The sequence below is a fragment of the Ooceraea biroi genome, chromosome 1 (genome assembly GCF_003672135.1).
Source record: "Ooceraea biroi isolate clonal line C1 chromosome 1, Obir_v5.4, whole genome shotgun sequence".
Taxonomy (NCBI): domain Eukaryota; kingdom Metazoa; phylum Arthropoda; class Insecta; order Hymenoptera; family Formicidae; genus Ooceraea; species Ooceraea biroi.
Window position 1 is genome coordinate 20,484,227 of NC_039506.1, and position 22,343 is coordinate 20,506,569.

Sequence of the window (22,343 nt, forward strand, 5' to 3'; positions counted from 1 at the left end):
CCTACTTACGAGTCGCAAACCTGACGCCACGATGCCGCGTTGTAGCGCGCCGTGAAACCGCTCGGTCGTTAGCATTTTTATCCCCCGCGCGCGCACCCCTTCGAGGTGCCGGCTGTATATGCATTTTACTGTCAGACCATTGTATCTCTCTCTCTGTGTCGGCGATTCGAGTTAACTGCCGAACGCTCGCCGGATTGTTCGTGATAACTGTGAAAAAAGGAAAAAGAAGGATGGAAGGGAGCGATGCGTTCTCCAGCCCGCCGAGTGCAATACTTAATCGGATTATTCGTGCAGCTTCCGGAATTAAGGAATTAACTGAGCGAGAAGTCGAGTGTCGAGTGTTATCTTACGCGGCGACACTGCATAATACGAGATGCAATTGCCTTCGAGGGAAAATGTAACGCGCGCACGTGCGGAAAAGGAGATTTCGCGCTCGACATTTCGTGGCAGCGTCAACGAAATGTCGAGCGATGCTTGGTCGATTTGATCGGTTGACTAATGGAGCTCTTGTCGGGAAAATCAAAGAGGCAGCAGTACAGTTTTCGCAATTCTTCATTACACATTCTGTTATTTCACAACACACCGCCTAAACTATACTTTACACATTTATCAGTATATAAAAACATTACAATATAGAGATGACTCTGTGCCTTAAACTAAACGTTGACGTTTCTAACTCTTAACCGACGCCAGCAGCGATCCAACAATTTGACACTTAAGGTAAAGTAAACACCCGATATTTTTATTACACGGTTTCTTTGTACAATAGATAAACGAAAGTGAGAACATAAAAATCAGTATTCGACGAAACATTTTTCTTTTCCTGACGAGAATTGCATCGAGAACCGTGAAAGATCGCGCCGTGTCAGTTAAGAGAGATAATGGGAGAGCATGTCGTCTAAGGATTAATCGGATCAGGTGTAACTGATGGCGATATTTATTGAGCAATCGTTGTCGCCGTTGAGCTTGTAGCAGCGCGCGAGCAAATGGAGGCCACATCCGCGCAAATGTGTCTGCAAATCTCGGGACACCTTCTCTCTTTCTATTTCACTCCCTCTCTCTCGCGCACGTAATTAATCCCGCAAGTTTGTAACGTAAAGTAAGCGACGGTGGTGGTTGACATAGCGCGCACCTTGCGTGAGAAACGGCTTGATGAAAATGTTAACGAAATGATATGTCTTGGCACGATCCCGTGACTTGCAGCGCGCGATATGCTCTTCGTTCTTTCACTTTCTCGCGTACTTGCCATCTTCCGTTCGCCTGTATTCAACCAGATTCATCCCTTTATCCACGAATGCTTGCCCCTGACGTCGATTCTTCGTTGCGGGCAAGTATCTCGCTTAATCAAGCCTCGGATTAGAATTCCGTTAAAACTCTCTGAAACTCTTTTTATTGTCTGCTTCTTCATCATAAAATTTATTCATAGAATTTCTTTGTATTCATAGAATCTTCTAGGACCATATGGTATCCTACAATTAAAGAATTATCAGTGTTACGAGCACCTCGCGTCATCGAGCGATCAATTCCACGTTGATCGAGGAGTACGAAAAGGAACTGCGATCTCGAAATGGTCTTATCAATCGCTTATCAACCCCCGAACTGAAAGTTGCTGATTTTCCTTCGATCACTTTGTCGGAAAACAGCGCGACGACTGTTTGCGCCATTTGTTACTTCAAGTTCGTACGTTACGGGGCGCGTTACGCCCGGTGTCAAGCCGGAGTATCGATTTTGGATTTAAACGCCACCCTCTTAAGCCCCAGACAGCTAACGAGGTACGCTCACTTAAGATCCCCCGTCCTCGTTTCCCTCGCAGCTTGTGGCGCGAGTACGTGCCGCAGGGAACTCACGAGGAGATATTTATTCCGCGATCCCACACGGCGGTCTCTGATGACTTTGGGGATTCCGTGAGTGGAAGTAACAAGAGCCCCTTCCTCCCTCCTGCCTCCGGTCTCTCCTTTCTGCCGCGATTGGTTCGGCTCTGGTGGAATCGATGAACCGATAAGTAGCGCGAATCCACCGATCGAGGTGACGCGATCTGGCATCTGCTTTCTCTCTTCTCCTTCTCTCTTTCTCTTTCCCATCTTTCTTTCACAGTGCACGGAGCACTCCAGAATCGCTGCGTTTAATACGGTTTACTATTGTTCCTCCTCAAAGGATAAAATCCAAATCGAAGGATTCTCCTTTCTACTCCGCGCAAACGTATGCAAAGATCCAAGAACGCTTCCTGATGTAATGAGAAAAAAAGTACGGAGTGATCTAATGAACCGTGTCACGAAAGTAAAATAAAATCGTGAAAGGGGGAACTACAGAATCTAACACGTCGCGCTTCTACGAAAGGTAGGCGACGGAAGGTGAGGAATGGGCACGGTGAATTCTTCGTTGACTTGTTGCGATCGCGCGAAACACTCCGCGATCCTATTGAGCTACGTTATGAGCAATGGCAACCGTAGAGTCTAATTCTACTCCGGGTTCCACGACGTTGAACCTAATAATAAGCGCGAAAGATGATGGAGAGGCCTCGCATCAACGAGACCCTCGATGAGCCTTTCGTCAGTTGGTGTTCTTCATCATCTTCAGCGGGTCCCGCATGTAACGGGCGAACACCTCCTTCTTGAACGTCTCGAACTGCTTCCTGTTGGCACTGTTTTGACGCTCGCGCCACGCGGGCCTGCTTTTCCTGGTCTGCAGTCCCCAGTGGACCGTGAACACCGGTGATAGCACCTTGAACTGATAACCCGTCACGTACATCTCGTAAACCTGCGAGAAAGAAAGAAAGCTACTGTTATTACATTGAACGAAACTCTGACAATCTGATCGATGCAACTCTCGCTCACTCGAGCCTCGAATTAAAATGAAACTTTGTAAATTTCATTACAATTCGTATCTTCTTTTCATTTCAAAAGATGCGTGACCAACGACCTCCGTTACGAGGAAAGATGACAACGCGGCTTGAGGCGAAACCGAAGTTGAAACGAATCGCGGTAAAAGTTTACCTTTACACACCACCCTCCAAATGACTTCCGATTTACCTTGACGTTGACCCTGACTTCTGAGGATGTCAAGGTCATTGACCATTCCCGCCGTTCATTAAAAAGTTATTAACAAAAGAAGTTTGAATAATTATTCACATAAGGAGACACAGTGCCGATACTTTAACCTTGATATTGACATATGTTATAGAGGTCACTTCCCTCAGTAACTTTCTACAAGTTTTAGCATCGCTCGTTGTTTGTTAAAAAGTTATTAACAAAAAAGTTTAATGAATAGAGCATAATTTTACGATACCATATACGTTTACGAAAGAGTATATTTGATGGACGTGCGATTCAACAGCGGGAGGAATCTGAGCCGAGGTGGATGCGCGGTAACCGCGAGCGGGCGAGACGAGATACGCCGAGATTCTTTACGAGGCCTTCGAAGCTCGGGTGGCTTCTAGTTCGGAAGCTCGACGAAGCGGAGAGATTCTGCCTCGTCTCGCGACGTATTATAATAAATGCGGGCGAACCTGCATAAGCCGCCGCGCACCTGCCGCATCCGCGTGCGAGCGACGTGTATGCCCATCATTTCCGCGGAACACGTTCTCCACCGAGGAAATGACGTTAGGCCGATGCAAACGGAAATTTTAATACGACCGCGATGCACTGTGCCTCGGTGAACACGCGCGAGAATAAAAGCTACCTCAACATTGTCTTGTGACAGGACATGCGGCAGTGGTTGAAGCTGAAGTGGTTGAAGTCTCCTGATAAAAATGTCAATTTGAGAGAAGTGAGAGTAATATTATCTTATGCCTTTTTTCGCTTTATGTACTTTATGTAATTTTTATAATAGAGAAATTTGTTGAATATTTGTTTAAGATTCATGTAAGATCGTGATATAATTAAATTTTGATAGAAAAATCATTTCATGGTGCAAGAAGATTTCTATCACAGCTGCGAGCCGCGGGGAAAATGTGACACGATCCCAACGCGAGGCGGCGTAACGCCGTATCGAAGACTATTTCGTTCGAACGGAACGTATTTGCAACGGGGATATGACACTGCCAAGGCGGAAGTTCCGGGCGAGCGCGAGCTCCAAGCAACAACTTTCGAACGCGCGTCCCATTTCGGCTTTCGGAAGTGGCTTCCGGGACATGCCGCGGATATTCGTCCGGATAGTGACATCTTCACGGGGGGTAGCGCGGTCCCTCCCGCCGTGTTTCCGACGTCGTAAGCAGCGCGCGACAGCGAGGAGGAAGGCGGATGGCGTCGTAATCTCGCCCTCGGTTTGCCAGCCGGGACAAGCCAGACAGATCTAACGTACGGGATCCGGTCCGTCCGTCCGTGCTCCCCCGGTCCGAATGCGTCTTCGTGAATAATCGCACGTAACAATGTACGGCGAATGTCCGCGACAGCCATGTGTGGGTGGATGGGTGTACATACGTGTGTGCATAATACGCGCGGCCAACCGAGATGGATCTTCATCCGAAGCGATTGACCTCGTATTGACTGACCTCGCTGCCCTGCTGTTTAACGTGTAACGCATCTTGCTCTGTCAGAAGCTCTGACAGAAGGATGCAAGCTTTGTTGCGCAAATTCGCGTTGAATCGCTGCTTTTATTTTATTTGAACAGGTCGCCTTGAAGAGTTGCTTGGACAATATTATAACAAGCTGAACCGTAAGATTCCGTCCTGTCAAAAAGCGTTCTCAAGTAGTTTATTAAATATATTGCACCGTTTTTATAGAAACATAATAACGAGCTTGCTATTGAGATTAAAGAGACGTACACACGAGAGTGTTAAATCACGTATTCGCGAATACGATTGACTCGCACTCCTTTGCAAGTCCATTCAAAAGCGTGGAACGTAGAAAGGATTGAACAGTTGGAAGGGTCATCGAATTCGAGGCTGAGCGAGGGATCAGAATTAGCGCATTCAATGGATGGCAAATAATAGTCTTAATTAAGGGACCAGTTGAGCAGTAATATTGTTAGTTAATGCAGCGGGGCGGCGCAACCCCACGGGGGAGCAATGCTCGCGCGCGCGCGCGCGGCTTACATCGTCCGACGAAATTGATAGACAGAATCTAATCTGCCGCGTTCTAGATCTTGGAGACACGGTCCCCGTGAATAATTGTACGTAACGACGGCGCGACATGCGTGTGACAGGCGTCGCGACGCCCCGGGATTGTCTCCGCAATACGGTTGTCGCGATGGATGCACACAATTCGTCACGTTGCCGCAGTGCTGACACTGCCAAAATATATGCACCACGATCGGCGGAAACTCGGACTCTCGTTTATAATTCCCATTGATTTTCCCCCCGACCGAGTCCGGCCTGTACAAGCAACCTCTAACGTGACGTCACATTCCGATTCCTTATCCAGGTGCACCCGCGGTGTTGGAATGAGAAAGATACAAGAACGAGATAAAAAGAGAGGGAGAGCATCCTGGTGAGGAATCGGAACGCAGCCCAGAGGGATGACGGAATCTCATAAAGAACACGACGTACGAAGAGACGACCGAGCTCGCATCTTTCGCAGCGTTTAATGTAGATATAGAGGAAAATCCCCTATTATGAGATATGCTCCTAATATGAGATACTGGAGTTTCTGCTAAACTAGTGAGTACCATCTGTTAACTCCACCATAAACTTATTACTCTTGGTGTAAAATATATTTAGTGAAAAATTCATTGTTCGTTATTGCGTTTAGCTTTTGCAAGAAAAGGTTTGTGAAAGTGTGAACATGTCAAAGGAACTTAAGGTAAGTCTTTAAACCTTGTTTATTACATAATAAAGAAATGGTTGGCAATAAATTCAGTATGCAATAATAGAGTAGAATCGTAGTAACAGGAAAATACGCGATTTGTTGAATTGCTCAATTGTAGAGGTTAGATTTCATGATCGCGGAACCGCTAGGCGCGTGGCTCGTATAATGAGATATTCAGGGTACTCTTAATATGAGATAATTATTGCTCGAATATGAAGAGTATGTAGTGTAATAAAAAGAAAGAAAATACTACGTTAAGGTTAAAGAAAAGTTAATACGAATTTATATTACGAATTTTTGTGTATTTAATTTTTATAGAATCTGACTATGGAGGTTAGAGAAACGAGGAAGCGTTGACAGTGGAATCGTGAAGATTTGGCGAAGGCTGTGGCAGCAGTATTTTTATAAAAATATCTAATAAAGTTTTTTAATTGCAATACTGATGTATTTTACACTTTTAACACCGATTTCTCAAGGTATCTTATATTAGGAGCACACTTTCGCGATCTTGCGTAAAGCTCTTTTTTCAAATTTTTTTAATTTTCAGAAAAAATAATATGTAAATTAGATTTTTCATTTCACCAACCTAAAGCTTATTAAATTCTCTTCAAGAGAACGTATTACATTTTTTAATTCTGCCTATAGATTTCCTTACATTAGGCAAAATCGATATGGTATCTCATAATCGGGGACTTTCCTCTATATATATTTGATATATACGATTTTAAGGAATTTTTATTTATAGACTATCGTTAAGAGAGAATTATTTGACACCGATCGTAGAAAAGATTAATGAATTGCTTCAGTGATGAATTGTGACAGGTTTATTGAATTATCGAATAATTACCGCGGCATTTGAACAGATCTGTCACACACATGCACACACAGGGAGGATACACGTCTGATGTGAATCTGACATGACGGGAGAAAGTTGGATTGGCGATGCAGAGTTCACGCGACATCCTCGCGCGACTAACAAGCTCGCGACGCCGTGCATAATTATCCGTCTTAATTAAACGAATAATAAATCCCTTTCGATTTCGCGCTCAGATCACATATCCTTGGATGCGAAAGCGAAGGGACGGGAGGATGGAAGGAAGATTGAAGTGCGAATCTCACCGGAGCGCGGAGAAAGACTGTGAAAGACAACTGTTCGTCGAGGGTCTCCTGGGGTGAGCGCAATGATGGCATTAAACAACGCGACACATCCCCTTAATTAACGAAGCCCGCGGCCTCGCGTTCGTTACCGCACCGCGGAGTCGCGGTATAATGACGTTTGCTGAATTTACACGGGGGAACTCGCAAGAACTCTTTCATCGTCGCAACGATGGGCGTCGGTTAACGCGCGCCGGATAATAGCGCGGCTATCGCGACGTTAATGCGCGCGGACGTTACACGTGGACGTAATACGAGGTGCTCGCACGTAGCGGCGCGTGAAACGGTGGTGCAACGAGCCGGACGTGCCTTCCGTAAAACTTGTTCTCCCGGAAATTCCTCCGCCGCCGCGAGCTACCCTTACGTAATAACGTAGCAAGCAACGCTCGACGAGCGTTTGCCGCGCTCCAGGAGCGAGCATTCCGCGAACGAGCCGCGAGTCGCACGATAACGCATAATGCACGTCAAAGCACCCGGGGACGCGCCGGAAACGGGCGCGGCTACGAGAAAGCGTGGCCCGTCGAAACTTTTCCGCGGCGAGATGAACAATTTGCGGAACTCGACGCACGATCTCCCTCCTGGCACCGCTCAAAGGACTCAAAGAGCGTTTCGCGATGGCGCGCGATGTGCATGTGCCGGTATATGTATATGCGATTGTACGCGCATGTCTGTGTGTATAAAAAATAGATGAGTAAGAACGCTTGCGGGAGAGAGAGAGGGTTTACGCAAAGGGCACCGGAATATATTATCCACATAATTCCGTCTTCTACTTTACGTGTTTCATAACGGTCCTTTTAACGAGCACGCGCGCTTAGGGCTGTTTCCTTCAAAATAGCATCGTCGACCTCTCTCCAGGGCGGAAATTAGCAGAAAAGGGATGTAAAGAGAGGTGCGCAGAAAATAAATAAATTCACCAACAACCTTACGAACAGTCTTGCATTTTAGAAACCGGAAGTGCTGCTACTCACACACACGAAACTCGTGACTCTCGAGTTCGCGTAATAGTTTCACTCAGGATAACAGTTTCACCTAGGATGACCTACTTGGAATGTAACTCTGACTTCGTTGAAAATGGACACTGATATTTGTTCTAATACGCAAATGGTGGCTTGCAAAGGGCGCGGGGGTGGATCGTTCTTTCGAGGTGTGGTCAGATCTGACTCGGACCGTCAGAGATAGCGCACTGCTTGTCGCTCCAAATGGCAGATAAGGTAACCGTTTGCGGCTTTCGAATGGTAATGCGGAATATTACAGTGGGTCACCAGCTCGTCGCGGTCCGTATTTGCATTAGATACGACCGTGCATGTCCGTGTATATGTAATCTGCGTTAGATATAATCGGTATAGTTGCATAGTTGCTAATACGTGCGACTGCTTGTGGAAGACATATCACACCGCTGTTATATTTTATAATCACGACCGGAAGCGTAGGGCCGTGCGCCTAGATGATGTGTAATAAGTCCAGCGATAAGAAACGCATTTCGAGGCTCATTGTAAAAACGAGGATGATAATAAATAGCGGCGTAATGTCCCACCGACATGCACCTCTTGGATTACAATATCATATTTAATGAATTTAATATGTAAGAGGTATGTTGTACGTAATTATATGGATACTGTCTTTTAAAAATGCATTAGATGCATGTACACGTATTTACGTACAACGATAATTATAAAAATGTAATCCACGCAGTTATCGTATCGATTAAACGAACTCGCAACGCGGCCACGCGACCTTCGATCGACGCTCCATTTGTTTCGAGGGAAGCAGCATCCGGAACCGAAGGGTGCAGGACGCTTAAACGACGCGGTCGTGCAGCCGCACAGTTTTAAACACACACATACACATACACATACACACGTCGCAAAGTTAAAAATTTTACAACACTGGCAGACGCGGACACAGCACGCTCGCAACTCGGCCTCTCGCTCGCAAAAAATGGAATTGCATGTCGTCGCGTGGGGTGGACAGGGGCTTACGTTCTCCCCCGAAGCACCTGAGGGAGAAATGCGGCCGGGTTAATTTCACGCTTCGGCATACCGAATGAACGATGTCACCGCCGTCACCGTCGTCATCATCGCTCCGGACCATTACTATCGCGACACGCCACACTGACAAGTTCGCGCTCTTTATTTCGATCCTGCCATCACGATCGTTCGTATCGTATCGTAGGGAACGAACCAAGTGACGTCGCGTGTAGCATTTTATGTACGTAATATCCGATGTGTTTCAACGTTATTCTCTCCTCCACATCGCTGATCGATTCGCCGGCGATCGGCCAGCTCGGCTAGCCCGCAACGAAAATCGAACCCGAGCTAATTCGCCCGGGAGAAATCGGAATACGATGAACATTCCCGGCTCGCGATACCTCATACGTCCCGATATCATCTCGTGCAATTCGCTGTTGCATATTGTATATTGCTTGAAATAGGACCATCATTCACGAATTTTCTTCGGGCAAGGGACGCAGCGCTGCAAGGAGGTCGAGGACGTGCGGTCAAATTAGATTCCGTCGAGAAATGAGCACCGCGTTCTCCAATGGCGTAATTCCCCGTCCCTCAAGTATCCTCCACCTTACGTGGATACGTGAGCTCATAATTTATAGACGGAACACACCGCGGGCGCAATCATTAATTCTTTTTCATTTGACCGAGAGATTCAAGCACCTACCTACTAATTCCGCGCTCCTAGTTCTATGCTTGAGGCACGCCGCGCGAGGGAATGCGCGCTGCGGATTGCACCGATGTCAATGCCTCTCTCGCAAATTAAACGTGACGTAATTACCGTTGTTGTTACATCGGCTGAAATCAGCGCCGGCGCGCACGACTCACCCCCGCACCGTTTGCGGAAGGCATCCCGTGGCATCCCGATGCTCGAAATTCAAAGACAGAGTGTCCCTTTGATATTCAAGAACCTCCGCCATAGCAGGCTACGAATTCCTTACGTACCGACCCGTGTTTCGGGCGTGTTTCAGCGGAATCACCGCGTACCAACAACGGTTTAGCTTTGTTGACGCAATCTCATCGAGAGAGACCCATGCCAATTCCTCCAGCTCGCGCAAGCCACAGTCGTTTTCTTCAATTTGGTCACCGCCGGTTTGCCGGCGAACTCGCGAACTCTCCGCGAAGCGGACTCTAAACACGCGCCGCTTTGCGAGGAGTTCCTCCAGCGCGAATTCCGATGTCGAAATACTTGAGCGGAACTTGAGCCCGTACATTTATTTGGAATATAGATAAGCGTATCTAAATATCTATAAAAAGATTGGAACGTCAGCTTTAATTATATATTTTACTACTGCCGCTAGTAGCTCGCGAATCTCTCTTTAGTTGGCGCGAGCCTTCACTCAATGCGAGTATAATTTGAACGTGACACCGCGATATAACACCCGCGGCAACTTCGACAGCTTGACAGCCACGGGGATTCCGTGTATCCCCACAGCGGTACATCCGGTAGCGGCGACGTGGAGAACGCTGAATAACCGGCTACACCTGTCGCAAAACGGCACGCGAGAGCGGCACTTTAGCGGATAATGTACGGATCGCGCACCGCGAGGGAGAAAACGCGCGCGCGTTAAAATGAAGACGTGTCGGCGCATGCATAAGGTAGGACGCGATGGTGGATGCTGGATAACGGTAAACAGGGTCGTATAATTTTTCCGAGTGGCACTCGCCAAGTAATATGCCGGCTGTATGCGGTGGTAAGCGGCGAGGGAGGTTAAATCTGATAATTGAGTTTTATGCCGTCGCACGTCGACGGTAAATCCTCGCGCGGAATAGCGGGCGACTCGCGTTGCGCGCGCGATTCGCGGCGCCTCCGCTTATCTTACGTTCTCAGTGTTGAAGGGGGTGCAATGCAGAAAGGGAGGAGTAAAAATGACGGGGGGATAAAAGAGCGAGACGTCATTCGTCTCGGGGTGCTCATAGACAAGACGTGAATCCAGCGAGAATCCAACGAGACAGAAGAAAGAATCGGTGTAGTTTCCAGCGAATAATTCCGGATACGGACATTTCCCGCCGCAAAAGGCAGGTATCGTTATTAAAATATTTTCCGAGATGCAATTTTTTTTAATTTCATCTAAATAATTACGCTTTCGCGTCGGAATTCGGTAGTCACTTTACGATCTCCTTAAATCCGGTTGATTTTCTCGTACGAGGGAGCTCGCATTATCTCGTGCGAGACACTTAAATCACCGCTTGTTACACGGACTCTGCGAGCCGCGACTATCGATCTTTCACGAGGGAATTAGCCGCTAAATTACGGACATTCTTCGGATCAACTGGCAACGAACCGCGCGAAATGGCCGGACGTCTAAATCGAGAAAGCTCTCGTCCCGATTCAATCATGATGAAATGGGAGATGGGAAAAAAGGAGGCATCGCCAGAAATGCGCGTGGAAATAATTAAACGCGCGCGCGCGAGCATTGATAAAGCCCGCGTCGGTGTACTTGCGCGAGCCGGACTAAGATTTTTGTTGTTCCATTAACGAATTTGCATTATGGAACGCAACCGGCGCATTAAACGACGCCTGCGATGCGTGCGCGCCGATAATTCGAATTCGGATTTGCGGATTAATTTGCTGGGCACTTTGCTCCGGGATGCAAATTTAAATGCGCGTAATGCGAAATAAAATAAAATTTACTTATTCAACGTCATTTAATCCCGCATTAAACATCCATTTACGAAACATACACATAGCGGATCATGCTATTGACGCAAAAGCGCGCCACGTCAAAAATTAATGGCACGCTATCGAGCGAATTAAGCAGAAATAAATTATGTCAAAAGCCGGATCGAGCGTTAACGAGACGCATGCGACGCGAAATAATTCGTTACCGCGCGCTGCATAAACTTTACAAATATCGCCGATCATTTTAATCGGCTGCAACGGAAGTCGGTTCTTGTTAGCGCGTTATCCGAGATCGGCGTAACATTCATACGTTAATAACATTTTCATACAGACACGTGATACGTACATCTCGTCTACAAATTCACAGTTAACGAGAAACTAGATCTGATTTCGCTGCAAGCGCATTTCCTCTCTTTCTCTCTCTCTCTCTCTCTCTCTCTTGCGCGCGCGCGAATCTGAGGTCCATGTCCACGTGATATCCAGTGAAGTAGTGAGAAAACGATCGCGCGAAAGAACCGCTCGTCCACTCGCGATCGGCTCGACCGATTGATCGGATTGCAAAGTTGATTTACGACCTCCGGATGGCAAAATCGCTCGATCACTGCGCGACGACTGTTACGTCTGAAGTGCGGACTACGGTCGTTTCCGATTTGATTGCAGTCACCTGGGAGTGCTGGAGGTGATCGCGTGTGCCACTTGATCCGCGACAGCGACATTGTACCTGCCTGCTGCCTGTGCTCGTACGAGCGTTGGATTCGAGTCGAACGTATCGCCATTATGGATTAACCCGAGGCGATAATGGATAATGGATCGACGCGCCAAAGAGAAACGAGAAACGAAGTACAGATAGGGAACAAAAGCTATATCGTCGACGGTAGCGGAAGTAGATTTTAGCTAAAAAAATGAAAGAAAGATAGCGAGCACGAATGTTGATCGATTGATGGATGCTGCGCGATTTTCGGTTCGATCGATTCGCAAATCGCCACCATCTCAGAAAATCCCGAGTTTCCTGCGACTCCAACAGCCCATCGGAATACGAAAGCGTTCTGCACCCGCGTTCATCAACTTCGATCACTTCCGCTTCCGCATTTCTGTTCTTTCGCCAGGCTTATCTCATCGAAATCAATCCGATGAGATATCAGACTGGCGCGATCCGTACCGGCTCGATCGCGTGATAAACAATAAAGAATCTTTCGATTCTTCCGATCACGTTGGCGTGTCGAGTCGACGATGACAGGATTGATCGCAGATGCAGAGCGAGCGAGCATGCAGCGTGTGTATAGCGACGGAATTCTTTTACATCGGCCGCGTCCGGCGCTCAACCCCCTCGCAGTCCGCTCCGTTGAAGAGTAAATTGAAGGGTACGCCGAGACGGGAAACATTAAATCCGCTTGCGGCTGGACAAAGGCTACCGGGCACGGGCAGACATGGAAAATTAACGAATCGATCGGCAATTAACATGCTCATTTTAGTGGGCGATCGCGGCGAACCGGACGGCCGGCGTAATTGCATCGCGATTATGGTGCACGCCACATTGTCCTCCGTGCATTGTACGCGCAAACGGCCGAAGATTAATTAACGCAAAATAAAATGCGACCGGCGGCGGTGCGCGCGGAATGCGCGCACGTGTGCGAACGGCTGCAGAGATGGTAACGGGAAAAGCGTCAGCTGCGCTTTAAAATTTGGCGGCGATTATATAACCGTATCGACTCGCGCTTGGAAAACAAGGTGAGTCTCTGACGCCACCAGACTCAAGATCGCGATTCAACCCCCCAACGAAACTCATGGGCGACTTTAAAAATCACATAAAAATCGCTCTGGATCCATGAGAGTGATGGGGAAAGTCGGGGGAAAAGGATGAAAGAGGATAAGGAGGGCCCCGAAAGCGGAAATGGCAGAATTCGAGGTCACGCGCGAAAGGTCGAGGGGGTGTCCCTCGTGCGGTTTCCCGAAAGAATGTAGCAGGACCTGAGCGTTTTGTGTACGAGGGAAATGAGGATTTTGCTGGCTGGCTGAATGCGGAAGTCGCTCGTTGAAGGGGTGCGTCAAGGGGAGGAACGAAGAGAGGGTGGCCGCGAGGGATGACACCCATTCACATTCCTCCACGAGAGTGAATGGATGTTGCGCGACGCGAACCGCAGAAGAGACGCGCGAGTATCAATGTACGAGTACGTACTTCCGGTATCCGCCGGCGTGCATTGTAGCGCGGCCGCATCACCGCCACCACCATCACCGCCATCGCCACCATCACTATCAGCGCGACTACGAGCGTTGCACACGACGCAACCGCGAATCCACGAGTACACGTGGGTTTACAGGCGTTTTATTATCGCCGCTACTTCGCATACTTTGTTTTACGAACACAGACCGCGTCAGCACGCGCGCGCGAGCGGATTTCCGTCGCGCGGCGGAATTTCGTTATTTCCGCGATGGCGGCCGAAAACCGTATAGAGCGAACGAGTGTACGTCTCCCGCTGTATGTCGAAACATTGCGACCATCCGCGTGCCACCCTGCGTACGAATGCGCGGAGATATGTGAATTCCATACATAAACCGGAAGCGAATCCACGTGAGAGAGTACTCGCGCTCAGAACGGGGGTTCGCGAGTACTCTCTCGTAAAAAGTACGAACAACCCTTCGATTGCAATTTCATTGCGACCTTTCCGCCTCGTGACTACGTTTGATGTTTTAGCAGATATGGATCGGATGAAACCGGCAGATATGATCCCGATGTTACACGTTACTGTTAATGCTCCGAAATATACATCTTTTAGTGTAATTTATGCCGCCTATTTACGCGGGAACGTAGAAACGTAGTAATGGCCGGGCAGCTGCCGCTCCATTATTGCCATTTATCCGCTAATGCTATTAATACCCCGAAAGGTATATTAATTTTCGATGGAATACCTTTTACTCCCAACGTTGTGTGCGCTAAACCCGGTCGCGTGGCCGCTAGTAAAATAATACCACGCCGCGCTCGTGCGTTTTATTAATTATCATGGCCGCGTTCGGGTGTTTGCGCAAAGTTATATTCTTCGTTGTCGCTCGTTTCCCTTTGCTCGTCGGCTGCGTTGTTCGTTTCTGCGCGCTTTTTCACCGGGAATAACGACCACCGGAGCATTTTTAATTCAAACTGTTCTATTTTATGTATTAAATGTATCGAATTACAGCATATCGATATTATTCGATACATTTCGCAAATAACGTGTCCGTATCATGCAGATACGCGTGTTTATCTGGCCGCGGATAAGGATATTTTCATACATTAGCAGAAAGAATCGCGTGTACCATCGATCCCTTCCGTAGCACCTGCCACCCCGTTCTCATTCGTTTCAGAATCGAACGTAAACTTTCGCATTGTACCATTCGCGTTACCCCCGGTGCTCCGGCAAAATTGCATCTTCAATTTTACGCCGTCGTCGCTAACGTTACTGTCATGCGGATGACGAACGCAAACAGAAAGGCAGAGGGACGTATTCTTATGGAAGACATCGCGAGCGTATTACCTGGGTATTCCTCGTATATCCGTATCCCATAAACCTCTCATCGTGAGACGGCGCGATATCCTTCGCCACGTAAAACGGCTCGTAAAGGAATTCGAAATTCGTCACGTCGTGACTTACGTAGACCTTACTGGTCCTCACGTTCTCGTGATGCTTGTGATTCGGCGTCGCGTCCTGCAGCCACCTGCGAAATAAAGAGAGAAAAATATTTCGATGTGCTCTCGTCTCTCATTCTTTCTCGTCGAGATGTTGTTTTATATGCTTAATCAACAATTCGTGTCTCTACGTATGTGCAAAGAGTGGAAGCAAGTGGGTGAATTATGCGCATCGAACAATCACTTGAATAACGAAATTATGAAACGGGTATTATCGAAATCGTACAAATAATACAGGCTCATTATAGGAAAACCGTCACGAATCTGCGTTTTGTCGCGAGCGAGCCGAACAACTCCCCCCGAACGTACACTGTACGTGCACTGTATTGAATTACTAATTTCACCGCGCGATTTCATCCTGGTTATCGGTTACCCCCGCTCAATTAAGGCAGACGCTATTTAGAAAATTCCCGTAAAGATCTCCACTATCTCATTTCACTTCCCGATAATTAGACCAAGTCCACTTGCCTCGTGAAGTTCGTGGCGAACTGATTGTGTATGAAGACCTTCTGGTGGAACGGTCGCGCCAAGCCCTTCCGCGCCAATCTGATCAGCTCGGTCTTGTTCTGCGGAAACCTGACTCGCGTGTCCAGCTCGTACGTGGGTATTACGTAGGCACACTTTTCGCACTTGTCGGCAGCTAGGAACTCGTCGAGGGCGACCGTCAGGTTGAAGCTCGGCACGATGTCGACGTCCGTCAGGAACACGTACTCGGTCTGGCAGTTCTTGCGCGCCAGATTGCGCATGTGATTCTGTGGGTACACGTTGCGTATCCGCCAGTTGGTCTGCTCACTGGGTATACGGGTGGCGAGCTCGTTCAGAGTAGCTTCCGGTTTCGCGCAGTCGACCGCGTCCGGCAGCTCGAAGACGCGCGGCTGCTTTCGGGGTGGCCGCGTCCTCGGCACGGCCAGGGAGAAGACCACCCGCTGGCGAATCGACTCGTAGCACCTCGTCAGGTACACTAGGTAACGCTGCAGTACCTCGAACTCATCATCACCGGCGGCGTACAGGGCCACGGACATCGGTCCGGTCCAGTGCAGGGCAACTTGCACCAGCGAGTGCAACTTCTCGACGGAGCTCTGGGTGGCCAAGCAGACCCGGTGAGTCTGCGACAGCTCGGCGAAGTGGCTGCCGACCAGGATCGAGTCGAAGGTGCGGAATATCCGGCGTGCGTCCCACCTGCCGAGCCTGATATCTAGCTTCAGGCTGTTAGCGTCAGGTGACATCGGCTGGTAATCCTGCGTGACGCAATCCGGCGGCGGTAGCTCCTGCTTGACACCGAGACCGCCGAGATTCCAGTCGGAGGTGACGGCACTCGGCTCCACCTCCCGCGGGATCGCCTCCGGCGTGCAGGTCTCCGATTGCAGCAGCAGGAACGTCAGCAGTATGTTCGACAGCGCCAGGATGACCACGCTCGTCAGACTGAGATTCCACGGCCGGCATCCCAGCTGGAAGCGAGAACAGGCAAAGAGTTGGTTATTGCCCGTGCGCTGCCTCGTGCAAACGTCGAAACCAGTATCATCTTGCAGAGATGCTGATGGTACACGAGATGGTACTTTGACTGAATGGAACAATTGTTTCGTTTGATCTCAGAACGATCTCATATTTTCTTTGCTCTGACTTGTAAAGTGTACATTTGTTGCACACTCGCGTACCGAATGAAGCTATTACTGTCACTATTCCGAGTCTGCAGCATCCAAAACTGATACCGGTTTCGCTGGCACGCGTGACAAAGTAATGGTGACACGATAACGAGCAAGCTTCGCCAGACGGAACGACGAATCTCGGCGCGATTCCATCGAGTTTATCATCGTGCTTCCGGACAGAACGGAGAGTTGCCGAAAATACGACGTGCAAGAGTAATCGCGGGCCGACTATCGTGTTTTCGCGTGTCGTAACGCGTTCACGTTATACGGAGGCGAGTCCACAAGGAAAGTCCGCCTCCGCGCTTTACGTTCGCCACTTATTCTTCCGGAACCGCGGGGCACAATGTGTCGTCGGCCGGCGTGAATAATTTCATAGGGAAACGTGAGCGGAATAAAACCGACCGGACGGCGAGATGGGGCCGTCGTATAACGACGAATCTCGCATTAGTACCCGACGCGGCGGACTAACGCCCCGAGAAGGATTATTCCGAATAAAATGAATCTTCCTCGGGGAGCAGCCGGAAGGAAGTACGTGTGAAGTGCGTTATTTATTTGCGGTGGGGCATAACGTGAGTAAAATATCTTGATGTCTCGCAACGGAGGAATGCGCGGCGTTGCGAAATAATTTTCGCCAGGCACATTTTTAATCTTTTTCTTTTAAGCTGGATACAGGAACCATGTGTCCCTTCTAACGCATTAATATTTCCTATTTGGTCACGCGAGTGCTGAGAATTCCTGAGAATTACAGTTTCCATAATCAACTCCAAAATGTTGCCCTCCCGACTGGAACCTCGCACGTGGCTAAAGCGAACGGGGAGAAAATACAGCCGACAAAATGTAGTTGTGCGCACGGCGTTGTTCTACACCGTCTCTGAACGTATCAAAACGTGTAATCGGATTATATCCTTCGCACGCGTATTTGCGAGGGGAGTCAAGAAAGCCGAGCGAACAGGAGGCCCGTTTAAGCCGGGGATACTTCCGCTCTCTTCTATAAATAGGGAGATTATCCCGGCGGGGGTGGTTTCCGGCGAAGAACTTACGATAACATCGCAACGGCTGACGTTGTTTTTAAACAAACTCGTGTAAGTGGTTCGGTCACCGGGTGAGCGCAAACTGCAACGTGCAACTTACCGAGAACACGGCGTGTCTGTCGTGAGTGTCGAGAGCAGGACGGAAGGGCCGTTTTATTGCTCTAATTAAGCGGCCACGCTGCTCCGATGGGACTCATTGCAAAAATCAACGACGACATGCCGCCAGCGACAGCCCTTCCAAGAATAAGGAAGAGACGAAAAATAGAGAGGAAAATCATTTTTTTCTTTCGTTCAGCTTTGAGCTCAAGATATCTTTTGCGAAGCTAATGAACGAAGAGGTGAAAACTACGGAATGCTCAAAGTTGTATATTGCCATTGAGATTCTGAGAGAACTTGGCGCAATGTTTGCGATTTACTCTGTTCGGTCCTGCAGCGTATACTGAACTTTAGGGTTGAAACATCGCGTGCACGTTCGAGTTACTCGCCCCGGGAAACGTCGAACACTACCCCTCGATATGCCGGGATATACCTCGGGCAAAAATCGCGCCGCTAAACCGCGTTGAACTAACCGACGCACCTTTGGGAATCCGCCCTAATGCGCCTTAGAGAACAATGTGTTGCTGCACGGACCGTAAACATCGGGCGCGAGTTTCTCGGTCGAAGGGCGGCCGCGCCTCTGCACCCCTGCAGCTGGCGAACTCACCGAAAATTATATACACACCCCCGATAAGAAGTTCGCGCGCGCGGCAACCCCTTCCTCGCGGCCATTCTCGCGCGCCGGCTGCGCTTTCCATCTGGATGTTCAACCGGCGGAACTAACACCCGGGGGTGAGATCTTCGCGCCCGAGAGAGATAAATCATTCCTCCCTCTGACCCCCCCGTCGACCTTCCTGGTCGGCCAAGCTGCCGCCGACCGGACGAGCGAACGTCGGCCATTCGTGCGCGCGCGGGCGCATCTCGCAGCGGAATTGAGCGCCAGAAGATGGTCTCGAGTGGAAATGCATCTCCTCGAGGGGCCTTGACCGAATTTGGGGCGCGGATATCGGATGCATTAGGGGGTGTCGTTTGTGTGCGGAGCGAGTCGCGCGCGTAATGCACTCCTTCCGCGACGTTGCGTTACGTTCCTCGCGAACGTATTCCGAGCTCGTACTCGAAACGCGCACGAACATACGTATTCCCTCGCGGAGGGCTCTCGCGGAACAACCCTTGTGCTCGACGCGGATGTGGCGGATATAAATGTTTGACGACATCGAGAGCACGTCCGACAACGTCAGAGGAAAATCAGCGAGAGCGACGATATCGCGATATTGCGGAATTATAAGCGAACGTTTCGTTGCTCGCTTCTTCCGGATCCTTTTATACCAAACCGATTGCAGCTTCGTGGAAACGCGAGCAATGTTTCCGAGATACGTTCTCTCCGCATCTCACATCCGTTTACGTCAGAGGTAACGTGATGGTCGAGCAGAACGGTTCAATGTTCTCAGCGCCGGCTGCGATATTGTTGCAATTTAAAATTGCAAAAGTACCGCAGCGTGGAAGACGCAAAATGTTAACATGCGAATTAATCGCTTAGTGCCGATGCTCCGAGGTGCAGTTTTATCATGTTATCAAGTTTCCTATGTATAGTCTAGCCGCAAACTAGCAGCATATGCACAAGTTGCGGTTGCTCTTCCGCGTTTATCACGCGCTTTCGCGGATAATATTTGTAAACGGCGTGGCACGTGTAAGCTGCGGATAGTCGCAAAATGCATCTCAGAGAGAGTGGAAAAATTATAACAGAAAAGGCAGAGAAAGAGAGAGATACTGCTTCGCGAGATTGTCTAAAGCGGTTCGAGTCGAAGTTTTGCGAGCTCCCCGTCGCGTACAGTATATTTTTCTTAGTGCGCGCTAAGAAAGACTACCATTACACATTGCAGCAGTACGTAGCTATCCAACTTCGTCATAACTATTTTCTTATAATTTGTTCGGTAAACGCGATTTTTCCGCTGCTTTGTTTTCATTCCATCTCGCTGCTTGTCGTATCATTATTGCGAAGCGAACTCTTTCGCGCTCTCGCGTCATCTCTGCGTTCCGCTGGTTTCACTGAGATAATCGCGAGGGTGATATTTGCAACATTTGCGCGAAAATTCACGCAGGATGGCGCGATGACGCGTGATGAGCGTGCGTATAAGAAAAATTCATTCAAGTAAATAAATTTCTATGTAATTAAAGTAAAAGAGAGGCGGCGCGGGACGGTTCCCGGAATATTCAAAGTAAATCTCGAACGAAAAGAGCTCTCCTCTGTCTATGTCTGCGAGTGCTGCGAGAGTCTGCGAGGGATGGACGGGACCGTCGACGTCGGGGGAAACATCAGTTGCAGAGATTTTTATAACGCCGAGCGGAAACCGCCAGGTGCAGCCGTGCACGCCGGTGTGAAACGGCGAGAGAGATTCCTGCCTCCACCGACGCCATCGTCAACGACGACGTTCGCTCGAGAGGACGGGCACGCCGTCGCTTCTCCATCCACCCCTGGGTTGCCTCCAGTGTCTGGCGGGCAGATGTATTAACTCGTCGTGACGTCGTGCACGGGAAAAGAGGGACCGGGAGGAAACGCTCGCTCCTCGTGTTCCCTCTGCGCGAGGATGTTTGCATGCTATTACTGCCGGCAAATCTCTACGTCGCGCACAGCGGACGCTCATTACAATTGCAAGAGGGAGAGACTGCCGCGCGTAATATCACAGAATGCATTGGGGATGTGCATTCGGTAGTGCTCCGAATCCGCGCGCGCGTACCCCGGAACCGCCGCGGCCATCCGGTATCCTTATCCTCTCGTCCGCTTTTTCCCGGCGGACGCCTGGCACGACGGGACGTCGCTCGCATAAAGAGGGTGAATCTAATAATTTCCAGATTGAGGGGACGCTCTCCAAGTCCGGGAAACATGATCTGCCGTGATCCCGCAGTGTAACTACTAACGACTACTTCGCGTCCGAGAGATCGCTGCATATCGACTAACCATTAAAAGTTAAAGGGATACTTTAATTGGACCGATAAAGATTCCGCAGAAAGTTTCAAATTCGCATGAGATATTCACGTAACGAGATGAATCATATCAAATCGTAACGAGCGTTGTACACGTTTATTTTTCTGCACGGTTTTTCTCGACACGTGTTTATGATGTCAGAATTATTCATGATATATCTGCGATATTTCTCTCGCTCGGTAGATTCCAGGTATCATAAGCTGTACCATTCGAGGACGTTCGAGTAATTCTCTTTCCGATCTCATCACCCTCGCCCGCGAGAATCCGGTCCAGCGATCGATGCTGCGAACGGTGACACATCAAACGGTTTGGCCCAACCGAGTCTCCGCCGCAGAGAGAACAGCGTTGTTCTCCGATAAATGCCGCACCTTCCACGGTAAGCAACGAACGCTCATGTGCATGTCGTTTGCAAATACGCGGCGATTGCGGTGGCGTCCACGCGAAGGAGATGAAAGAGAAAGATCGATGGTCCGAATCGATGAGGCAGCGCGTTGCCAGAGCCGATCACAAGCTCGATCGGACAACGCGACGTACCAGCGACGTATACGTCGTCGCTTCGTCGATATTCATCCCCGATGTTCTTTGCCGCGGGCAAAGGGCGTTTGCACAAATGTAACAAGCTCGAGTACAACGATTCAACCGAGAAAAGAAAAAGACCGAAACGAATAGACAAGACAGACAGATGCAGAAAGGGCGGAATGTATTTCCACAAAGCAGAAGGCAAAGTAATAGCGATAAACACGACGATATTCCGGATCGCTGGACCGATTCCTGGACCAATCAGAAAAACGCAACGACCCTTACAAATTGCAAAAAGTCGAGCGGTCATTCCGACGTCGGGCATCAAAAAGCAAGGAATCCCCGAAGGGCTGTGCGGGAACTCGAAAGAGCAAACTAGCCATCCGCCGGTACGCAACATCGACGTTTCGTACGAAGGTACTCCGATAATTCGAACGCGATGGCAACTCATGTACGCAACCAGGTAGATGCTTGCCAACGCACGTTCCTCGACACGGTACACGAAGGGCTGGTGGCTAGGTAGCTGCTACGGTAACGGTACAGTACGCAAAGTACTGGCGGAGGCGCAACACGGCGACGGTGTGTGTGGAAGGTGGAGTCACGGCATGATTGATTATGCGAACACGTTGTTATCACTGATTCAGCAGCGTTGTAACACCGGCGTGTAGCCTAGGGCCGGGAACCGACTGGCAAGTGTGTGTGCACATTACACAGCTAACCCATTATCAAATTGTGTACCCGGACTGCGGTCTTCGCCTGAATCGCATTCGAATCGCGCGGGATGAAATCCGAATCAAACAGGCAACCCCCGTCGGGCAAATTTTCGAACTTCCATCATCTTTGAGAATTTCTGACTAATGTCTACTGAGATATTCATTAATCAGGCGTTAATGAATATTTGTTAATTAATAAAAATAAAGTATTTTTATACATACGACCAGTATT

General features: G+C 49.1%; 1 protein-coding gene across 1 annotated transcript in view; it reads right to left on the reverse strand.

Moving 5' to 3' along the window:
- Positions 1 to 534: 534 nt before the first annotated feature.
- LOC105278547 (beta-1,4-glucuronyltransferase 1) overlaps positions 535 to 22,343 on the reverse strand; it is a 30,028-nt gene continuing 8,219 nt past the window's right edge. The window contains exons 2-4 of the mRNA XM_011337712.3: positions 15,652 to 16,631; positions 15,032 to 15,212; positions 535 to 2,757 (exon numbers count right to left, since the gene is read on the reverse strand). Of these exons, the coding sequence (XP_011336014.1) occupies positions 2,551 to 2,757; positions 15,032 to 15,212; positions 15,652 to 16,631 (1,368 nt within the window). The 3' untranslated portion in view covers positions 535 to 2,550. The remainder of the gene's footprint in view (positions 2,758 to 15,031; positions 15,213 to 15,651; positions 16,632 to 22,343) is intronic.